At 46.0% G+C, this 18,286-nt stretch overlaps 1 protein-coding gene across 1 annotated transcript; it reads left to right on the forward strand.

Annotated features, from left to right (window-relative positions):
• The first annotated feature begins 75 nt into the window (after positions 1 to 75).
• LOC135388797 (adhesive plaque matrix protein-like) lies at positions 76 to 13,243 on the forward strand. The gene is made up of 4 exons (XM_064618603.1): positions 76 to 175; positions 236 to 344; positions 3,658 to 3,749; positions 11,313 to 13,243. Exons 1-4 carry the CDS (start codon positions 148 to 150, stop codon positions 13,208 to 13,210), a joined length of 2,127 nt encoding a protein of 708 aa, XP_064474673.1. The 5' UTR covers positions 76 to 147; the 3' UTR covers positions 13,211 to 13,243.
• Positions 13,244 to 18,286: the final 5,043 nt, after the last annotated feature.

The raw sequence follows: 18,286 nt of genomic DNA on the forward strand, positions 1-18,286 counted from the left end.
CCAGTTTCGGTTTCCTGCTTCGCTTCCAGAAATATCGTGTCTTCGGCATTTTTTGTACTGACGGCGGCGGCGTTCAGCCCTGATCGGCTACTGCTACTGCCGCGCTTTTCGAATGACACTTTTAGCGGAGTACCTGGGGGTTTCACGATGGTGTCGGTTTCAGATTATTTTCTTGGTAGGTGCGGAACTACCCATTAGTGATACAATGCTCAGCAAGTTGGTATCATACATCCAGAAAGAAAATTCCGAGCAAAAACAAGCACTCGAACAAGACCTCTTGTGAATACAACGCAAACAACTGGAATTAGCCGAGGCGAGCTACATTTATTGACAAACAGGACCACGTAAGCCTCCAACCTCTTGTTTGTGTGTGTCTTTTTTATGTTGATCTACTTTCTCACGAGTGAACCGGCACGTTTAAACACTTTTTGCTTCAGCTATCCAAATGACGGATTTGCTATGCAAGCACGACAGTTGGATATTTCGCAACAAAACAGGCTAGTACAAAAATCTACTATACTGGGTGGTTTAGTAATCATGCAAAAAATATTCAATAGAAAAACGCGGGGGGAAAATACTTATACGATCAAAGATACAATTACGCGATCACGTGCTACAATTAGTTTTACCAAACTTTCATTTAAATAATTTAATCTCGTCAATTGAACTTCGAAGTTTGCTAAGTAACGTAACGTTTTAAGTCAGAAACAGAAAGCGCATTTCAGATTTACTCCATCCTCTCGGAATATACGTTCCCTCTACCACACCGGTACAATGGTAATCGCTGAAAGAAATTCGAAAACTGTCCTTTCGAGAATCACAAAACAGTTTAAAACTGCCTTTTGGACCTGTTGGTACATTATCGAAGCAATGTCAATGCATGATTGTCAATGTATGTTCGGCGACATCGAGATCAAGGCATGATAGAAGCCGGCAAAGAGAACGGGAAATCCACAAGGCTTTTCTTATCGGTAGCGCGGGGGACAGGTGCAAGAGCACAGCTACGGTCCTATTGGGCGACACCGAGATAAATTTTCTGCATGATGTAAAACCCCGAGACTAGGGAACACGAAGGGACAGACACAAACACGAAGTGTCTGTCCCTTCGTGTTCCCTAGTCCCGGGGTTTTACATCAGCCTTCTTTCGCCCTTCTCGTTTTCTTTCTTTTCTTCTTTTTATGTTACCTTTTTGTAAGCGGGAATAGCAAGTCGGCTTCTAGAGCCAGGCTAACCTTTCCCCTCTTCCTTTGTTTTTTTTGCAATAAACCTATATCCCCCCCCCCCCCCCGTGGCGCGCATCATGTAACGAAGTACGTCTACCGGCACATCTACACGACATAATCCGGACAAAGAGCGTCTTATCTGTATCGCTGTGTGAGTAGCAACAGAGTCACTGACTCGACTCTAACTGACTGACACGACAGTGACTCTAATTATAGCAATGGTCAAGAAGAGTTGTAACTGTAATTCGTTTGCCAGGTTTCTCTAATCACTTTGTAACGGCAATAAAAGATGTAAATACTTTCTCGATATTTGATTAACCAAACTTTGGCATTGTCTTTGAAGTCATTTTAGGTACAGACATGGGGCACTTTATTCCTGGCGTCTGTGTGTGTGTGTGTGTTTTTTGTGCGCAAAGATGGATACTGTTCTGTTCAGAAAGGGCATCAACCTGCACAGGCCTACACATTGAAGAAGCTGTCTGCCGAGATATAAACATCATGCAATAAAGCCTGTTTTTATCTCAGTAGCAAAGTATTATTAATTACACCTCCATGTTTCCTTTGTGCGTGGGGTATATAATATAAACCTTTCAATCGGTATTTATTTTGCACCAAATGCACCTTTGCACCCTGTTCTTGGGATTAAATTAATACATCGGGGTATATGATCTGAACCTTCTGTACGGTGCAGGGTTGGGCATGTATTACAATACTTTGTATTATAATAGTATTACTGTAACACATTTTGAATTTGTATTACGTATTATAATACAGGTTTCAGAAAAGTATCTGTATTACGTATTATAATACGCAAAAACGTGTATTATAAGTATTATATACTCTAGTAATACTTCTGGTATTTTGGGGTTGGGGGTCAGCTCAGGAGGGACAGTTGCCCTCAATCCTGGCTAGTCTTAAAAGGGACAGGTCTTAGACGCCTCGTGGCATATTCAATATGCAAATATCCAGGGGGGGGGGGGGTTCTTTGTCGTGGCGCGTAGTGGGGTAGGGTAGGGAGGGAAATCCAATGTATAAATTGACTTTATTGGGGGGGCGGCGATCGCCCAACCGCCCTCCCCCCTGGATCCACCACAGACTCAAAGAATGCATTTTTGAGAAAATGTTATTAAAACCAAGTAGTCAGTAATGCGTCTACTGTTTCATACAACAGGCACTATAAATTGTATGTATGTATTCCTCTTCCGATGGGAGAGCTCCTGAATATCCCTGTCGATTATCATGAATTTGAGTAAATTCGGCACGCTCTTCACATTGGTGGTGTAAAAAAAGTGACCTTTACTTGGCAAATTTCCGAGTTCGGTTCGCAAAAATTTACATAATAAAACTTACGTTACATGACATTCACATCAGGAGGTGACAAAAATCTAGTGAGAGGAAATGCCGTTGACCGCATGATTCTAGGTGGCGTAGTTCTTACTATAATTCAATGACACATTTTCTGGGACACCCTGTAGAATACAACAACAACAACAATAAATGATGACGATGAGATGGGGTGTTTCACCGCGGCTGTAGAATACACTGTCATTATACAGACGTATACCATATTCGCGGGCATGGTCGTTTTGCACGTCGCTCTTCTTACGTATGCATACCATGTGCATGCACAGCTAGGTGGATGCACATGCATGTACACCGAGTCACAGCAAGGTATGAATGTACATACTAGGAATGGACGGAATACATTTTCGAAGCGCATAAACTAGACGTTAGACGATGTGTAAAACACGATTCATTGCAGTTTTAAACAAAGTATACTTTGTTTAAAACTGCGTCAAATACGCTGCATAAATACTTTGGAGGCGGAGAAGTTCAATACAAAATACAAACTATGAATACGGTATTGAAATCCCCTACAGATACTTGGATGCTTTCGAATATACTTTTAATGAGCGAATAATGATGATCAATACAGGCTCTGGCGGAGTTTTTAGACAGGAATTACGCAGGGTCATTCCACGCGAGATGATCCAATGGTCCTGCTCGGTCACTGGCAGCTGTAGTTATGTTCAACCTAAAAACGGCACGTTCTACGCCGTACGCTTATTCATATGGGCGGCAACAGCTAGCCGCACCACTCTTCGTCGCGACAAATATAGTACTCGAGGAGTAACTCTGTTAGGGTACACGGACTACATTTCGTACCGTTCTTAGGTGGAACATGGGTGTAGGTTCCCAAAAATTATCGCGGGTACTGCATGCTACAAGGTACGCTTTTTCCGATGTCCCACTGAAAAATATTGAGCTGCTCTCGATTTGCGCGCGGGGTCCAAGTTGCAAGAGGAGAACGAAAACCTTACTATACGAAGGAAGGGGGTGAAGGGGTGGGATTCTCCAGATGAGGAGAGGTTTATGGCACACAGTGAGATAATGAGGTATGAACGATGTGCTTATAATCAATTTATTTTTCCAGGTTCTATTTTTCACCCATCAAAACAGACCCAACTTGTGGCGCTCCTTCTGGCATATGTCTACGATTCTTTAACAAGCGAACAAGAAGGAAAGGTATAGTACAGACATTTGAGCTTATGACAACACGTACAACAAAAGTGCATACTGTGAAGGCCGTCCTCGCGAGAGATTCTGCTATATGAAATTCTGAACGTGGCATTTTCTTCAAAGTTGAACGTTTCCTTGACCAGTTTTGGAAGTGAAGCGATGACGGAGAAAAGTCACAAGGTACAGATGGTAGGGCGATACAGGTAAAGTGGAGCTGGAAATAAAACAAAGCAAAAAGAAAAGAAAAGGAGAAACAATTGCGTTCGACGTACGACACCGAGCCGTGCGAGCACTCAGAGCGGCTTGCAGAGCTTGACTCAGCCTGACTCAGAGCTTGACTCAGAGCACTCAGGCTTGACAAACAGGGCTCCACTTATGTACATATGTGGCGCGATAACACCACCGTGTACCGGCACATGAGCACCGTGAGCATGCTCTGAACTTTCTAAAACTAGACAGACAATACTTTCTCCCTCGGATCACTTCACCGCTGTGCCGAAGTAGTCGTAAGTCACTGCTTCGAATGGCAAGTGGTATAGATGGAAGGCATACTTCACCTCTGCAACTGAGATCCTGCATTTGTTCGCGCAAGATTGATACAACTACCTCCGCAAAAGGGTGAAGTGATCCGAGGTGAAAATTAAAGTGTTAGTAGACCGCTGAGAACACCATCGTGAACTTATCGCACCGGACGGACCCAAAGGCAAACGTGCGTGACTCAGAATCTTATTCGTCGAATGAGTGCGACATAGATAAAGTACTCTGAATGCCATGTTATCAGCAGTGTACTAACATTCTCTATTATCGCCTGGCCAATTTTCGACAGCCCAGAGCACGGTATGGGGTGTTCCAGCCGTACAGTAGAGCCCTGTGTTTGTCAAGACGTTTGCGTTTCATTTATGTCGTTAGAGAGTTGTAGTACATCGTACGCTATCGCCTTTGCGTACGTAAGGAATAGCGTTGATGGTTCTGCGCACGCCCATAACAGAAAGAGAGCTTCGCGCAGTGCGCAGAACCGCCAACGCTATCTGTTACGTACGCTATCGCCTTTGCGTACGATGTACTAAAACTCTCTATTAACCGTGTATTCACACGCGCCACAGGATGTTCCGTAGCAGACGACAGGAAAAGACGCTGACGGTGTCATTGTCGTCTGCTAAGTGCGCAATATATGCCACTCTCGATATTCGGGCACCGTGTGAATACTCAACGTAACACAGGAACGGAACTCCGGCTCCGTGAGCAGTTTTTTTTTTCTTCCACTATAATCTTCCATGAGGATGTTTCTCGAGTAAATACACGGTACAAGGAAGAAAAAGTGAAGGGAAGAAACCAGTGAGAAAAAGGACAATATTCTTCCAGAAAGTGTCCATTGCCAAATACTGCCCGTGATATATGATGATGTCGTTCAGAGGAGAACAAGGAAATTCCGGCCGTCCATGGCTATTTTCCTCCATTGTTTTAGGAATGCTGAACACACATACGCGCGTCCCGCCCGGTAACATCCCTTTCTTCTATCATACCGATGTGACACTATGAGGTATTGAAAGCGACTGTACAAACATATCTTCCGCTATTTGGCGCGAACTAGCGCGTACAGTTTCGGGTTGCTAAGGCCTTCCTTGAGGAAAATGTAGGGCGCGCAAAAGTTTGTTTTGGACCAGGTGCGTCCTGGTGGCCAGCGCAAGCCGAGTGCCACGACAGCGTCAGAAGCGGACAGAGCACGAGCGGACATGGCTGCTTCGAAAATTGCGTTGCTACGTAAGTGGTTTTACTTCCAACAATGCTCACTACTTGAGCAAAATAATGTCGTACTGCAGAGCATGCTTGATGTGCACTATTGGTGTGCGCGAAAGCTCACCGGAACGAGGCTCGATTTCAACTTTTTAACTTTACCAGGCAGAGTTTAATGTACAGGCGTGGCCCGAACCGTCAAAAACAAAGACTTATTGGAACCCGTATTTCTTTTATCTATTTAGCGGTCCAAGCTCAGTTAATTCTAACACCGTACAGGGAATATGAGTGTAAATCGGAATATCGTTGTGAGTAGCGAAGCTAGAAAGATGTTTCCGGATGGGTTCTAAGGGAACTTTGCAAAGAGGAGAGGATTTCACTTTCGTCTTCTCTCTCCCAAATGAATCACCACCCAAGGTACGATTTGGGGAAAGGGGTTGATCCCCGGGAACCCCTCTCTGGCTCCGCTTGATCCTACGTGCTCTCCACGTTAACTGTGATACTAAGAGCGACGCCTAATTAATTGGTCGATTGACGTTTTGTTCCATAAACGAACAGTCGAGCTCGTGCCGGTGAGCAATGCCAAATTTACGTTTGAGCCAGCGGCCGTTACTGACTAACGCAGCACTAACTACGGCTCAACTTAAGGTGCACCGCTGTGTGGAATTAGGGACGCTGACATGCTTATTTCAGCACGCCGACATTTTTCCCATAGTAGCGGAGTGACAGAAGCCGTTTATTGGGAACGGATGCTAAATACGTGCTATGTGAAGCTGTGCTTGCGATGATTTCGCTACAGACATTGCTTCCACCCAATTCCCTGGTACGATCATTATAACACTTGCGGATGGAGCTCCAGTCGTTTCCCAGGCAGCCGTCTCGAAGCTCACCACACGACGAAGCACACGAAGTCACGCCTCCGCTTTAACCCTTTATTTCATGATGTTACATATCTGACACATACCGTTTCCACCCCTATATAAGTGTCAGGGCCTGATTCGCCAACTGTAGCATCCTGCTATAATAACGTCATATACGACACTGTGCAAATGTACAGTCATCTGTTGTGCCATTTGTGAAGCCAGGAATTCCAAGAAGTCGAAGAAGCAGCATGTGAGACAAAAGTGGGCTTGAAAAAACATTTTTATAAATTTTTCCTTTCGTAAATCTAAAAGTTATATATAATTTTCTGTGTTCTACATGTCTTTTGGAGTATACATCAAACTTCCCTTTTATTTTTGGCATTGTTCCTTCTGATATTACCCGTCATTTTTCGGTATGTATCGCAGTTATTGGAGTGGTTCTTTGATGGACTTCCCCAAAGTCTGTCGGTGGCTGTTTACGTTTTGTGCAGTATTTTTCATGCGGATTAGCAGTGAATGCGACCTGGTATTTTCCCGGACCACCCGCCATAGCTGCACTTTTTTCCTCTGTTTTTTTTCTTTTCATTTTTTTTCTTTTTCCTTTTTTACTGTTAGCATTGCTTTCTTCTACCATGAGCAGTTTGCGTGCAGATCTACAAATGAGAAATGCAGATTTTGCGGCGTATTTTGGTTTCACACGTGCCTGGGCAACAACCTTGCACTTTTGCTTCACCAAACGGAGAAATTGCTGTCAAATTTTTCAATTAGAATCGTTTTCAATCAAATGGTTTTCATTGTAAACTGTAATGTTTCTGCATACTTAGATTGTGAGGCGGGAATTAAGAAAAGGAACGTCCTGGGTCGCCAAGTGGGGAAGGAAAGTGACCGGGCCGTGGCTCACTCCAAGACATCTTCTTCCGTCAAACTCTTGAAATAAGGATGCGACAGCCGGAGTGGCAACAAATACAAACGTTTAATGATGATGAGACGTATTTACAAGCATGCATAATAATTTATGATGGTAAAGTGCCGAATAGGTCTTCGTAGGACGTTCTATGATTGACGATAGACAATTACGACGTGGTGCACCGCCGGTAAATACTACTGTGGCGCCACTTACACACATTTATGGGCATGTCAGCTGACGATGACAATGACGCTGACAAGATGTACAAAATAGGGCGTATGAGGCTTACTTGTTTGTGTCGTCCCTAAGTGTGGTCTGCCTCGGCCAAATCTCGTTGTTTACTTCGTTTACAGATCGCCCTGGCCGTGTATGAATGGGAGAGTGAGTGAGAAAGATGTAAGAATGAATGGGAATAGCGTGGTTGGTCGTCCCCCCCCCCCTCTACTTGCAAGTTCTTCTAGTCATTGTGGGCAACCATTTTCACCCCCCCCCCCCCACCGCGCAATGTATTATATGATACATACAAAAATTTGGTTGACGCTGGCCTGAAAACCTCCCAGATTTTATTAAAATTCGAATATTCTTATCTCAATGATACTATGAGAAAAAAATCTATTGACAGAAAAAAAAGCGAAATATAGGGTCAAAGAAGCATGCACTCTTCAGTTTTATACACCTTTTTGGGTGTAATTGGACGATACCCTGATTACTTTTTTTGGTGTAAATCAACACCCTTAAAGAGTGGCGTAACGCGTGCAGCTTTGTTTCGATAGTGAGTGTATCATACATATGCATATCAGCCCAAGTAAATGCATAACATGAAAATGTAATGTATTGTGTTCTCCCAATATAGCAATTCCGAACTGGTGCAGTACTGGACCAATATGCGGTCTGATATAAGAATAAGGATATAATTAAATTGAACGCTTAAATTTAGAGATAAATTTGAAACACCACATAAATGGGATGACGAACCAAAAGTTCACTTAGTAAGGTATTTCCTTTCTGAGACAAAGCAGATACTATATACATTGCTTGCTTGTCTTGCGAGCGCCTGCAAATTCGATAGCCCTGATCACATTCTAGTCAAACCGAAGGGCCAGGTGTCTAAGTTTAATTTGATTATATACACAAAAAACACTGAAGTGAGGAATTGCTTGCTTGGTGTAACAACTCGCATCAAGATAACGTTTGTGTTTTTACTGGTCTTGCTATGAGGGAAAATTAAAGCTCAGCGTACACGCCATTCATATTCCACGACAGTGTTAAACATAACGAGAGGATAGAGAGGTAGCAAGCGAGCTGGTGGTATAGATCCATAACTTAAAATCCCGAGACTAGGGGACAAAAAAAAAACGACAAACAATTGAGACCTTGTCTGTGTTTGTCGTTTTTTTGTCCCCTAGTCTCGGGTTTTTAAGTTATGGCCGGGTGTTAAACATATTACGCAGTTACACCTTTTCCACACCAGCGGCCACAGATACAAGCCAAGAATCAGTTTCTGTTACTATTACACCCATACAACACCCCACCACAAGCTTTTTTTTTGCCCAGAAGGGTGTAACAGGGGTGTGCAAAACGATGTACACCCAAATTACACCCCATTTGCACCGAAAAGGGTGTTCAGAATTTAAGAGTGTGTACACGACACCCGGGCTTGCTTAAACCCGTGCTGAACTCGTCACGCATCGTATCGGGACCAACAGCACAAAATCTTTTTGCTGAGCAACATATTGTCACTAGGCAAGTTAATTCGCAGAGCGCTACAAATGGCAGCGTGGCGAAGGGCTCTCAAAGGGAAAGAGAGAGGTTGCCATCATAGAAATCTTAAGAAGTATGCTAGAAGGAAACCTCCGAAACTGGGACGTACGGGCGTGGGGAGCGCCATATTGAATTAGCTACTGTTGCCGCGGCGCATGCAAACAAAGGAATCCAGTAAGCATACAGCAAACATAACGCCAAAAATGTTTTGGAACAGTAACACACAGCCAGAACCCATGAAACCGTAAGATATATGAAAACACATACACACACAAACACACGCAGAAACAGGTACGACACGGACGCCACATGGGGACGCCGTCTCCGCCGCTGCCGCTGCCTCAACCAGCCTTGACTACAAGCCTGGATAGGGGCGGACACTGACAAGATATGTAGCCGACGGAAGCAGAGGAGCAACCGAGCAAGTGTTGCAACAGTTTTTGGAACTGTGGCTGCTTTCAAGGGTTGGAAATACACGACGTTTCCTCGGCTGATTCAATATGGCTGCCTCCCAGCGCATACATTGAGAGAGGGAGGAGCCCCGTTCAAGTGCTTTGCTCTCCTCCGATCCTCCTCCCCAGCTTTCCTTCTAGCCTCTCTCCGTAAGATTTCTATGGTCGCCATAACAGCGCACGGGAAACATTCGACGCAGCAAAGTCGTCTGCTACGGACAAAAGACGCCGCCAGTTTGGCCATCGGGAGGAGTCTGCTTTGAAGCGCGTCGTTTCACGTCACACGACGGGCGGTGCGAACACAGGGGTTACATAAATCCGCCACCTTGTTCTGGTCGCAGGTCATAAAAACGTCATTTTGACGTCACGTGACTTCATTTACATGTCGTTTTGCCGCTTACCGACATATTTCCATCGTCATAAAGCCGAGATGAATGTATTTTGCCAGCGTATAAACTATGCGGTGCTTCTTCCGCAACATGGCAGCCCATTTCTCCTTAGTTTAAGTACATCGCATCGGCTCATTGAGTCTTAATGCGCGGTCGTCATCACATCTTTGGAAGTCGTCAACCGTACGAGGCCTCATGGCGCAAAACTACACGTCTTACTGCGAGATTATCGGATAAAAATAATTACCGTGGTCGGGAGACATCCAAAACCTCACGCAGAAACAACAACCACATTGTTTACAAATGGTTTGGCCACCGATCACGGGCGCCGCCATCTTTAGGGTCACGTGTGCCTTGACGTTTGCTGTGACGTGCGACCAGGACCCGTACAGGATGCGTTGCGTTCGCCCAGCACGCTTTGTCTACGGAGCAATGCAATGGATGCCACCCCTGTGGGTGTGAAGGCCAGTGGGTCGGGTGGCAAAAGATCAAAGAATGGCAGGACCCTCCTCATAAACGGCTCTGGTCGCCGCTATTGGCGGGCTCACCCTGGCTACAGTGCCCTAGATGAGAACAAGTGACTAACTAGAACAACTAGAAGATGAGAACAAGTACTACTCACTTTCCGAACGCAGAAATGAAGCGGCCTTGGCACTAGGTATCTTCGATCTGTCCTGCACCTCCGGCAATGTAGTTCAGAGGAGTGCCGATGTGGTGCAAGCGCGTGCGCCGCCGACTGACACAGTGCAAGTGTAAGTTCAGCACTAGCGCTGCGCGGTCGCTTCCAAAACGAGGAAGCGAGAGCAGCAGCAGGGCAAGTCGTCTGCTGTCCGTACCGCGGCCAGACTTATGTTCTTCATGCTTGATAATGTTTGTGTGTGTTGTGCTTCATTTGCTCGAACCGAACCGATAAACGTTTCGGTTCGACTCTCTTGTTTGAGTTATTAGAGACTTCTGGGAAAATGTAATGCCAGCGCAATGACATCACACGAAGAAAGTAATGTCATTAGTAACGCATTACTAGCCACGAGAAGTAATGAGTAATGTAATGCAATGTTACAAAATAAAAGTAATTTCCCCACTTCTGCTTCGGGCGCTTTGTCTTGAGGTGAGAACAAGTGTGGAATGAGTGTTTACATAAAAGTGGGTTAAGTTGGTTAGGTTGGGTTGGATTGGGCTCGGTTGGATTGGGCTCGGTTAGGTTAGGTTAGGTTTTAGCGCTTTACGAGCTTAGCGCTTACACGAGTTTAAGCGCTACCAGACGTAGCAGTCGAGGTACCACTCCTATCATTACTTTAAAATGTAGAACAACGATTTGCTATTTTTGATGTGGTAGCGTGCACGTAACAGTGGCAGTGACACTTACACGCAACCGTACTGAAATTTTTGTTGAAGGTAGAATGAATTACACATGTTTATTTAACTGTCTTTGAACCATGACAGAACGAAATATTCTCTCGCAGTGGGCCTCTTGTGGACCTGCCAAGCACAAGAGTCCTCCCCTGATAGTGGCGATACCACGTCGGAGTCAACATGGATGACGACGACGACGACGACGACAACGGCGACACCTACAATTAACCCCAACCATTCCTATTATCCCCCGCCTCACTCCAAAACGCCCCACAACTGGCGGCCGTACAGCTCTGGCTATCCCAGCGACCCCAGTAACTGGTGGTGGGGCCATCGCAGTGCATCCACCCCGTCTTACGGGCCTTATGACCCTTATCAGAATCCGCACTACAGAACATACAGAAGTTATCCTGGCACGTATTATTGGAGAAGAGATGATACTTATAAACCGGATTATAGCAGTTATCCTCACGGAAACTACAACTCGTATGGCAGGTACGGCTACTCCCCTTACAGCTCCTGGGCAAGCCAGCCCCCATCAAGCTACGGTACTTATGGCACCTATCCTTACTCCAGCTATGGCAGCTCCAGTGTCTACCCTCACTCAGCCTACGGCAGTTACGGTACTTACCCTTACTCCACGACTGGCCGTAACGGTTACTACCCTTCTTCAAATTACAATAGTTACAACACACAACCCTACTCGACATACGGTACCTACCCTTACTCCAGTTATGGAGTCAGCCATCCCTACCCTACTTACAGCGGCTACCCTTATTCATCTTATTCAAGCTATGGAAGTGGCTATCCTTATTCAAGCTATGGAAGTGGCTATCCTTATTCAAGCTACAGAAGCAGCGACCCTTACTCGAGCTCAGGAAGCCATTCGAGCTACCCCTCCTCAGGTTACGGCAGCGTATACCCATACTCTAGCTATGCGAGCACCCCTTATAACTACGGAACATACAGTAGTACACCCTATTACTACGGAAGCTACGCCGCCAACTCCCATAACTATGGAGGCCACGGCAACAACCCGTATTCCTATGGAAGCTACGCCACAGACCCCTACTACGGAAGATACGGTGTCAACCCTTACTACAGCAGTACAAGCTACAATAGTTATCCCAGGTACAACTACCCAAGCAATTACGCCAGGAGTTACGATACTAGCGGAGCGCCAAATGCTAACCCCACCAACTGGGCGTGGAACTGTTACTGGTATCCAAATACGTACGCCACCGCAGGTAGTTCCCAGGTCTACACAACTGCGCAGAAGCCATCAGCCACGCACAGTTCGTCGGGCTACGGTCGTAGGGCGCTCATGGATGAAGGTGAGACATCGAAGAGCGTTTCGAGAGCGCTTCGATCTCTGCAGGACCAGGCACCCGAAACGTTTTCTAACGATCCTGCAAAAGATGAGGGAAAGCTGATGGCCTTTGTGTATTCCCGTGCTCGTATCAACTCAGACGAGTCGGCAGAGAAAAGTAGCGTGCAGTCTTCTGATGCTACGAATGAGGACGACGACCAGCAACTACCACAGGTGTCAGAGGAAGATAATGGAAGTGACAGCAAAAAAAGCCAGTTCTTCCAAGACTTTCTGCAGCGGATGAGGTCCGATGCTTCAGAAACTGAGCGTACGGTGCAACAACTGAGGACCATCTTCTTGGCATTCAAGGACCGCGTCGACGAGAAAGAGGAGCCTCCAGCAGAACAGGACGTCTACTTTGATCCATCCATGCCCTTTAGTGAAAGAATCAAGATTTTGACTTCATATTACGGGATGCTGCCAAGTTCACCTGAACCCGGAACAGAGGAAAAGACGTTGACTTCTGGAGACGACTCAAAGAGTTCTGAAGAGAGTACATCTCAGGAGAATGCATTAGTTGGGGACAAAGAAGAATCGGGCAAGTCATGGGCTAGACTTCGGATGGCGGGTAGTGTCAAGCTTGACCTAGGCCTTGGAGGCAAAAAGTATGCGCAGCTCATGAAGAGTCTGCAGCTCTGAGTACCCTCATCAATAAAGTATACTGAAAACGTCTGTCTCGGAGACTTTGCTGTTTTACCTGGTGTCCTTACTTGTCTCCACAGGCCTTGCAAGACTTGACGCCCTTGAAGCACTTCACGATCGTTTTGTGAGGCAGACACCTAACTAAATAACTCAAATAATTGTCTGAGCACGATCCTATAAACAGCAACAACGATCGAGCCTTCAAGGGAATGTAGTCGAAACATGGTTTGAGATTAGTGAAAGCTATTCGTGAAAACACAACCCCCGATCGTACTTAGCACCATAGCCATCTTTCTCCCTAGTCTTCTATCTCTTCTCTTCCGGAACCTCTGCAGGCACATGTTCAGGGCTACTACACTCCTGAAAACAACGTTGTTTAAAACATATCTGAAACCATTTGAGTAGCTACGAGGTCTTCTGACTACCACCGCAGAAATCTGGTTTGGACTCATTGTTGTATCGGCGTTCCTAGGATTTGTTTCCAAGAAGGGGGGGGGTGGCAAAGTGTTAACCCAGGGGGAAAAGCGTGCAGCCCCCTCACCTCTTTTCCTGAAGACGGATGCTGCGGATTGTGCGGGTGCTCAGAGAGCCATATTGTCACGACCTATGAATGAAGAGTGCACAAATGACGTTGAAGCTCCTGGGGTCGTGGGGCACGGGCTCCCTCTCCGTACACCCACAGTCCTGGGATGAGGCAATATCTAAGTTTAGGAATTAAACAGGAGCAACTTGTTGTGTTAGCTCACGAGTGTGTGCAAAATCTGAACAAAGTTCCAAGAACACCGCAGCAGTTATTCAATGGTCCAGTAGAGTAGTCAGAATGGGGGGTTGGGATGGGGGTTCAAACCCCCCAGAACTCGTACTTTTGATGTTGCATTTGGGAGAGGGAAACGAGTGTGAAATCCCCTCCCCTATGTAAAATTTCCGTAGAAACACGCCATTACTCTAAGCGCCGTGCCTAGCTATTGTGCTAGGGTGATTCAATAGGCTCATGTAATAATTTTATGCTTGCGGCTAACAGTCGGCCTGGTCCTTGTCGTGGGGTTCTTGTTCCGCCCACTTAGAATAAAATATTCACACGAATCAAGCGTCAGGTGATGGTCTGGTTGTCGTTTTTGACCTGACAGTAGTGACTCAAAACGGGCCAACGTGTCCTGGGTTATAACTTCAAGGGAACTATGACGACGTTCTTACTGGAAGTGTCCCACCACTGGTAGGCACTCGCGTTGGAGAGGAAGAGGGTAATCACCGAGGACACGGTACGCACAGAGATGATGTTGCCATTGGATGCGAACTCCTTTTTCTCAGCGTGATTCTATCCTATAGTAGGACAGTCAAGACACTGCTCTGTTGTTACACTCAAGCTATGTGTGTGCAACTGACCTGCTTGATCGCTGAAAACGCAAGATGAAATCACAGCATGAAACATACAGGGTGTCCCAGCTAATTGCGAACATACATCTTTAAAAAATATAGTATATCACTTTTTCCGAGATGAAATCAAATCGCAATATAGCATATGCTGAAGGGCACTCCTTAGGAGGGTATTAGCAAACTCCAGAGGCAATGCCTTAATTAACTTTCAACAATTAACTTTTTAATTACAAAAGCTACGAAGTTGTCCCTATGCGAACATCTGGTCCCTTCGGTCACCTGATACCGGAGCCGTTTTCAGGACTAAAATCCGTTCGATAGATCGTCTGCGAAAAATTCGTGAAGGAACATAAATTTTCTTTATTTTGTTCATTGCGCACCTTCGGAGACGCGTCTTTCCTTCACCCCCAATGTGAGAGGGTGAAAAAGCACAGTGTCGCCTCATGCGTCGAAGATCAGCTTTAACTTGCGAAAACAAAACAAAAACAAATTTATCGAGGTGACTCTATCGGAACTGAACTTATTTTGGGTTGCATTTTCTGGTTGCTTTTAATCTTTTTCCAGGACGCAAGAGGCGATAGTGTGCTCTTTGACCCTCTCACATTGTGGGTGAAGGAAAGTCGCGTCTCCGAAGATGCGCAATGAACAAAATAAAGAAAAAAAAGGTGTTCCTTCACAAATTTTTTGCGGACGATGTATCGAACGGATTTTTGTTCTGAAAACGGCTCCGGTATCAGGTGACCGAAGAGACCAGAGGTTCTCATTGGGACAGCTTCGTAGCTTTTATAATCAAAAAGTTCATTATTGAAAGTTAATTCAGAAATTGCCTTAGGAGTTTGCTAATGCCCTCCTAAGGAATGCCCTTCAGCATATCCTATATTGCAATTGATTTCATCTCGGAAAAAGTGATTTATATATATTTTTAAGAATATATTCGCATTTAGTAGGGATACCCTGTATACATGTAGCCCCCAATAAGGCAGTCTTATGGGACACAACCTTGTTTTCGCCGGCATATCTAACGGGCTTAATATGGCGTACAGAAAAATAGCGGAGTGCCTTGCACCACGACATATGATACGAAACTAGTGCGCATTTAGTCGCGTCACCTTGTCACAGTGATCGTTGGTCCTCATTTGGTATCGCGTGAGGTATCGCTAGATACCAACACAAAGCTTTTTGTTCAGCAAGCACATTTTCCATGCAGGTTTTTGCGCACACTCCTCATTGCACTCATGTACCGAAGCACTTGTTTTCCTTATATTTTCCTGCGCCTGCTTCACTTTCGTGTTTCGCTCTCTCTCTGCTGTCGCTTCATGTTTTGTTCAGCTAGTCGTCATGGATTTCAGTGTCTTGGGCATTTTGTAAAGTGGACATATAGGAAGCACAGTGCCACGCAATATTTCCATAAGAGTGCAAAACATGCGGAGGGACATATCCCATGAATATCTGCATCACAACAGCCTGTGCATCAGGGATGAGGAATTAACACGAAAGAAACGGGAGGAAAGGTGCTGACTCTTATTCGCCCATTCTAATCGTTACGTTCAAACACAGTGAGAAAGTCGGTGCAGTTCAGACGCGGCTGTGACTTCAATACCTGAAGACCGCGCTATACGTTGTGGGCCGTTCATACCGGACATATTTAATGCACACAAAATAAGCAAACATGTTCCTGTTCCGTTAGCTCTTCTCACACACCTCAACCGGAGTCAACAGGGGGAGTCTCCGCGGCGTTGAGCGTTGCTGTTCTGTACACAGATTCGTTGGAAGCTTCTAGTAAGTAGTAAGGTAACGGTATGGACGTCGTGGTGTCAGTTTGGGTCTGAACCTCAGAAAGCATATGTAGGCGGTTGAAATCTTTCGACGATGAAGCAATGAGGAGGAAGAGTACAAACATGACACCAACACCCAGGCTAGAGACCAAGTAGTAGCAACAATCCTTGGTGCGCCGATGCTTCCTGGGGAGAGCCTCCTCTTCATCGTACACTTCGGTGAGCGGGTCTTGCCAAGAGACGCGTCGACTCGCGACATTTGCTGGTGATGATCTTACGGGGCTGGTCGCAATCATGGCAGTGCGAGCTCGCGCCGCAAAAACCCATGACAATGATTATGCGACTGGCACACACAGTACGCTCAATGTTGGAAGGTAACATTCAGGGTGTGAGCGGCCGAAGAATACCCGTCCTCAAGAACAAGAGAGATAGAGAGAAAGCAAATACTGGTACGGAAATGAACCTTGCGTTCAAAACGAATTGCGCGTCAACGAACCGTGCAAGCATCCTCCTGTAGACCTATCCCTGTTTGTAAACAAATAACGTCATAGTGTTCGACGGCGCCACCAATTTGGTAGACTTGAACTACGCCTGAAGCTAGGGGCGAACAAGGTCGCGCCCGAAAGTCACGATCTTGAGGGGATTACGATGGTCCCTCAAAGGGACACGACCTTCGGTCCTGCTTTTCTTTCAATAAAAGGCAGCGAACAAGTGTCCATTCGTGGAACCCAGTACTCACCTTGCGATTTGTTTCGGTTTCAGTCTGTCTACCAAAGTCATGGTGACATTTCTCGTGTAGAGGTCTATTACATTACAAAAAAAAAAAAAAAACAAAAAAAAAAAAAAACAGAGGGGCTCGCCGTTGTTGACGCCATGAGAGTGGACATCATCACGGCTGCAGTCAGAAATGATTGAGAGAAGGGTCTTGGGGTTTTCCTGGTTTTTTCTCCGACGCTATCAGACATTTGTCGGCACAGTTCCCTTAGAAGTCGGCCACGCACATTCCCCAGAGCTGACGTTGCCCACCTCTGTGAAGCATGACAACAGCTATCTCTTTCAGCATTACCACCACCACCGGATGAGGGGAAGGGGGTGAAGATATGAAGGGTTGGAGATGAGGCAAGTGAAGGATCAATGAGGATACATTGAGAATGTAGTCCGATGTTCTCTGTTGGATAGGTGAGCGCGTCAGAAGGGGTCTATGCGTAAGACCAGGAAAAAAATAGCCGGAGCTCTTTGGCTGCACGTATAGCATATGTTTGCAAGTCAAACGTCGCCATGCCAGTACTGGACAGCTGTTTCGGCCTTCTTGGGCCTCATCAACAGTACGCAGGCAGGCAACGTTTGAGCGGATGGCGTCAGAAGGTCACGTAACACGTGATTCCTTCCGTCAGGGTGAGCTAAGTCACCACTGAAAGCCCAGTGCGAAGCAGGCCCAAGAAGGCCGGAACAGCTGTCCAGTACTGGCATGGCGACGTTTGACTTACAAACATATGCTATACGTGCAGCCAAAGAGCTCCGGCTATTTTTTCCTAGTATACTTCACTGGCTTCGCGCTGGGCTTTCAGTGGTGACTTAGCTCACCTTGACGGAAGGAATGACGTGTTACGTGACCTTCTGACGCCATCCGCTCAAACGTTGCCTGCCTGCGTACTGCTGATGAGGCCCAAGAAGGCCGAAACAGCTGTCCAATACTGGCATGGCGACGTTTGACTTACAAACATATGCGTAAGACCAGTTTCCCGAAGAAAACGCAGAACTTCACCGCATAACAGGCTCATTGCCAAATATCATACACAATAATATCGCTCTACCTTCCGATTTGCTGAGGACGCGAGACGTCTGCCATTTTTTTGTGACACTCATCTGTGTTACAGGTGGGTGGTGGTGGTGACGTGGTATTTCTGAGCGATCTGCCTGCCTA

Source organism: Ornithodoros turicata, chromosome 3 (genome assembly GCF_037126465.1).
Source record: "Ornithodoros turicata isolate Travis chromosome 3, ASM3712646v1, whole genome shotgun sequence".
NCBI classification, from domain to species: Eukaryota; Metazoa; Arthropoda; class Arachnida; order Ixodida; family Argasidae; genus Ornithodoros; species Ornithodoros turicata.

Coding starts and splice junctions, on each gene's coding strand:
- LOC135388797 (XM_064618603.1), top strand. CDS start 148: ATGGTGTCGGTTTCAGATTATTTTCTTG. Junction 176..235: donor GGTTTCAGATTATTTTCTTG/GTAGGTGCGGAA, acceptor TCATACATCCAG/AAAGAAAATTCCGAGCAAAA. Junction 345..3,657: donor TTATTGACAAACAGGACCAC/GTAAGCCTCCAA, acceptor TTATTTTTCCAG/GTTCTATTTTTCACCCATCA.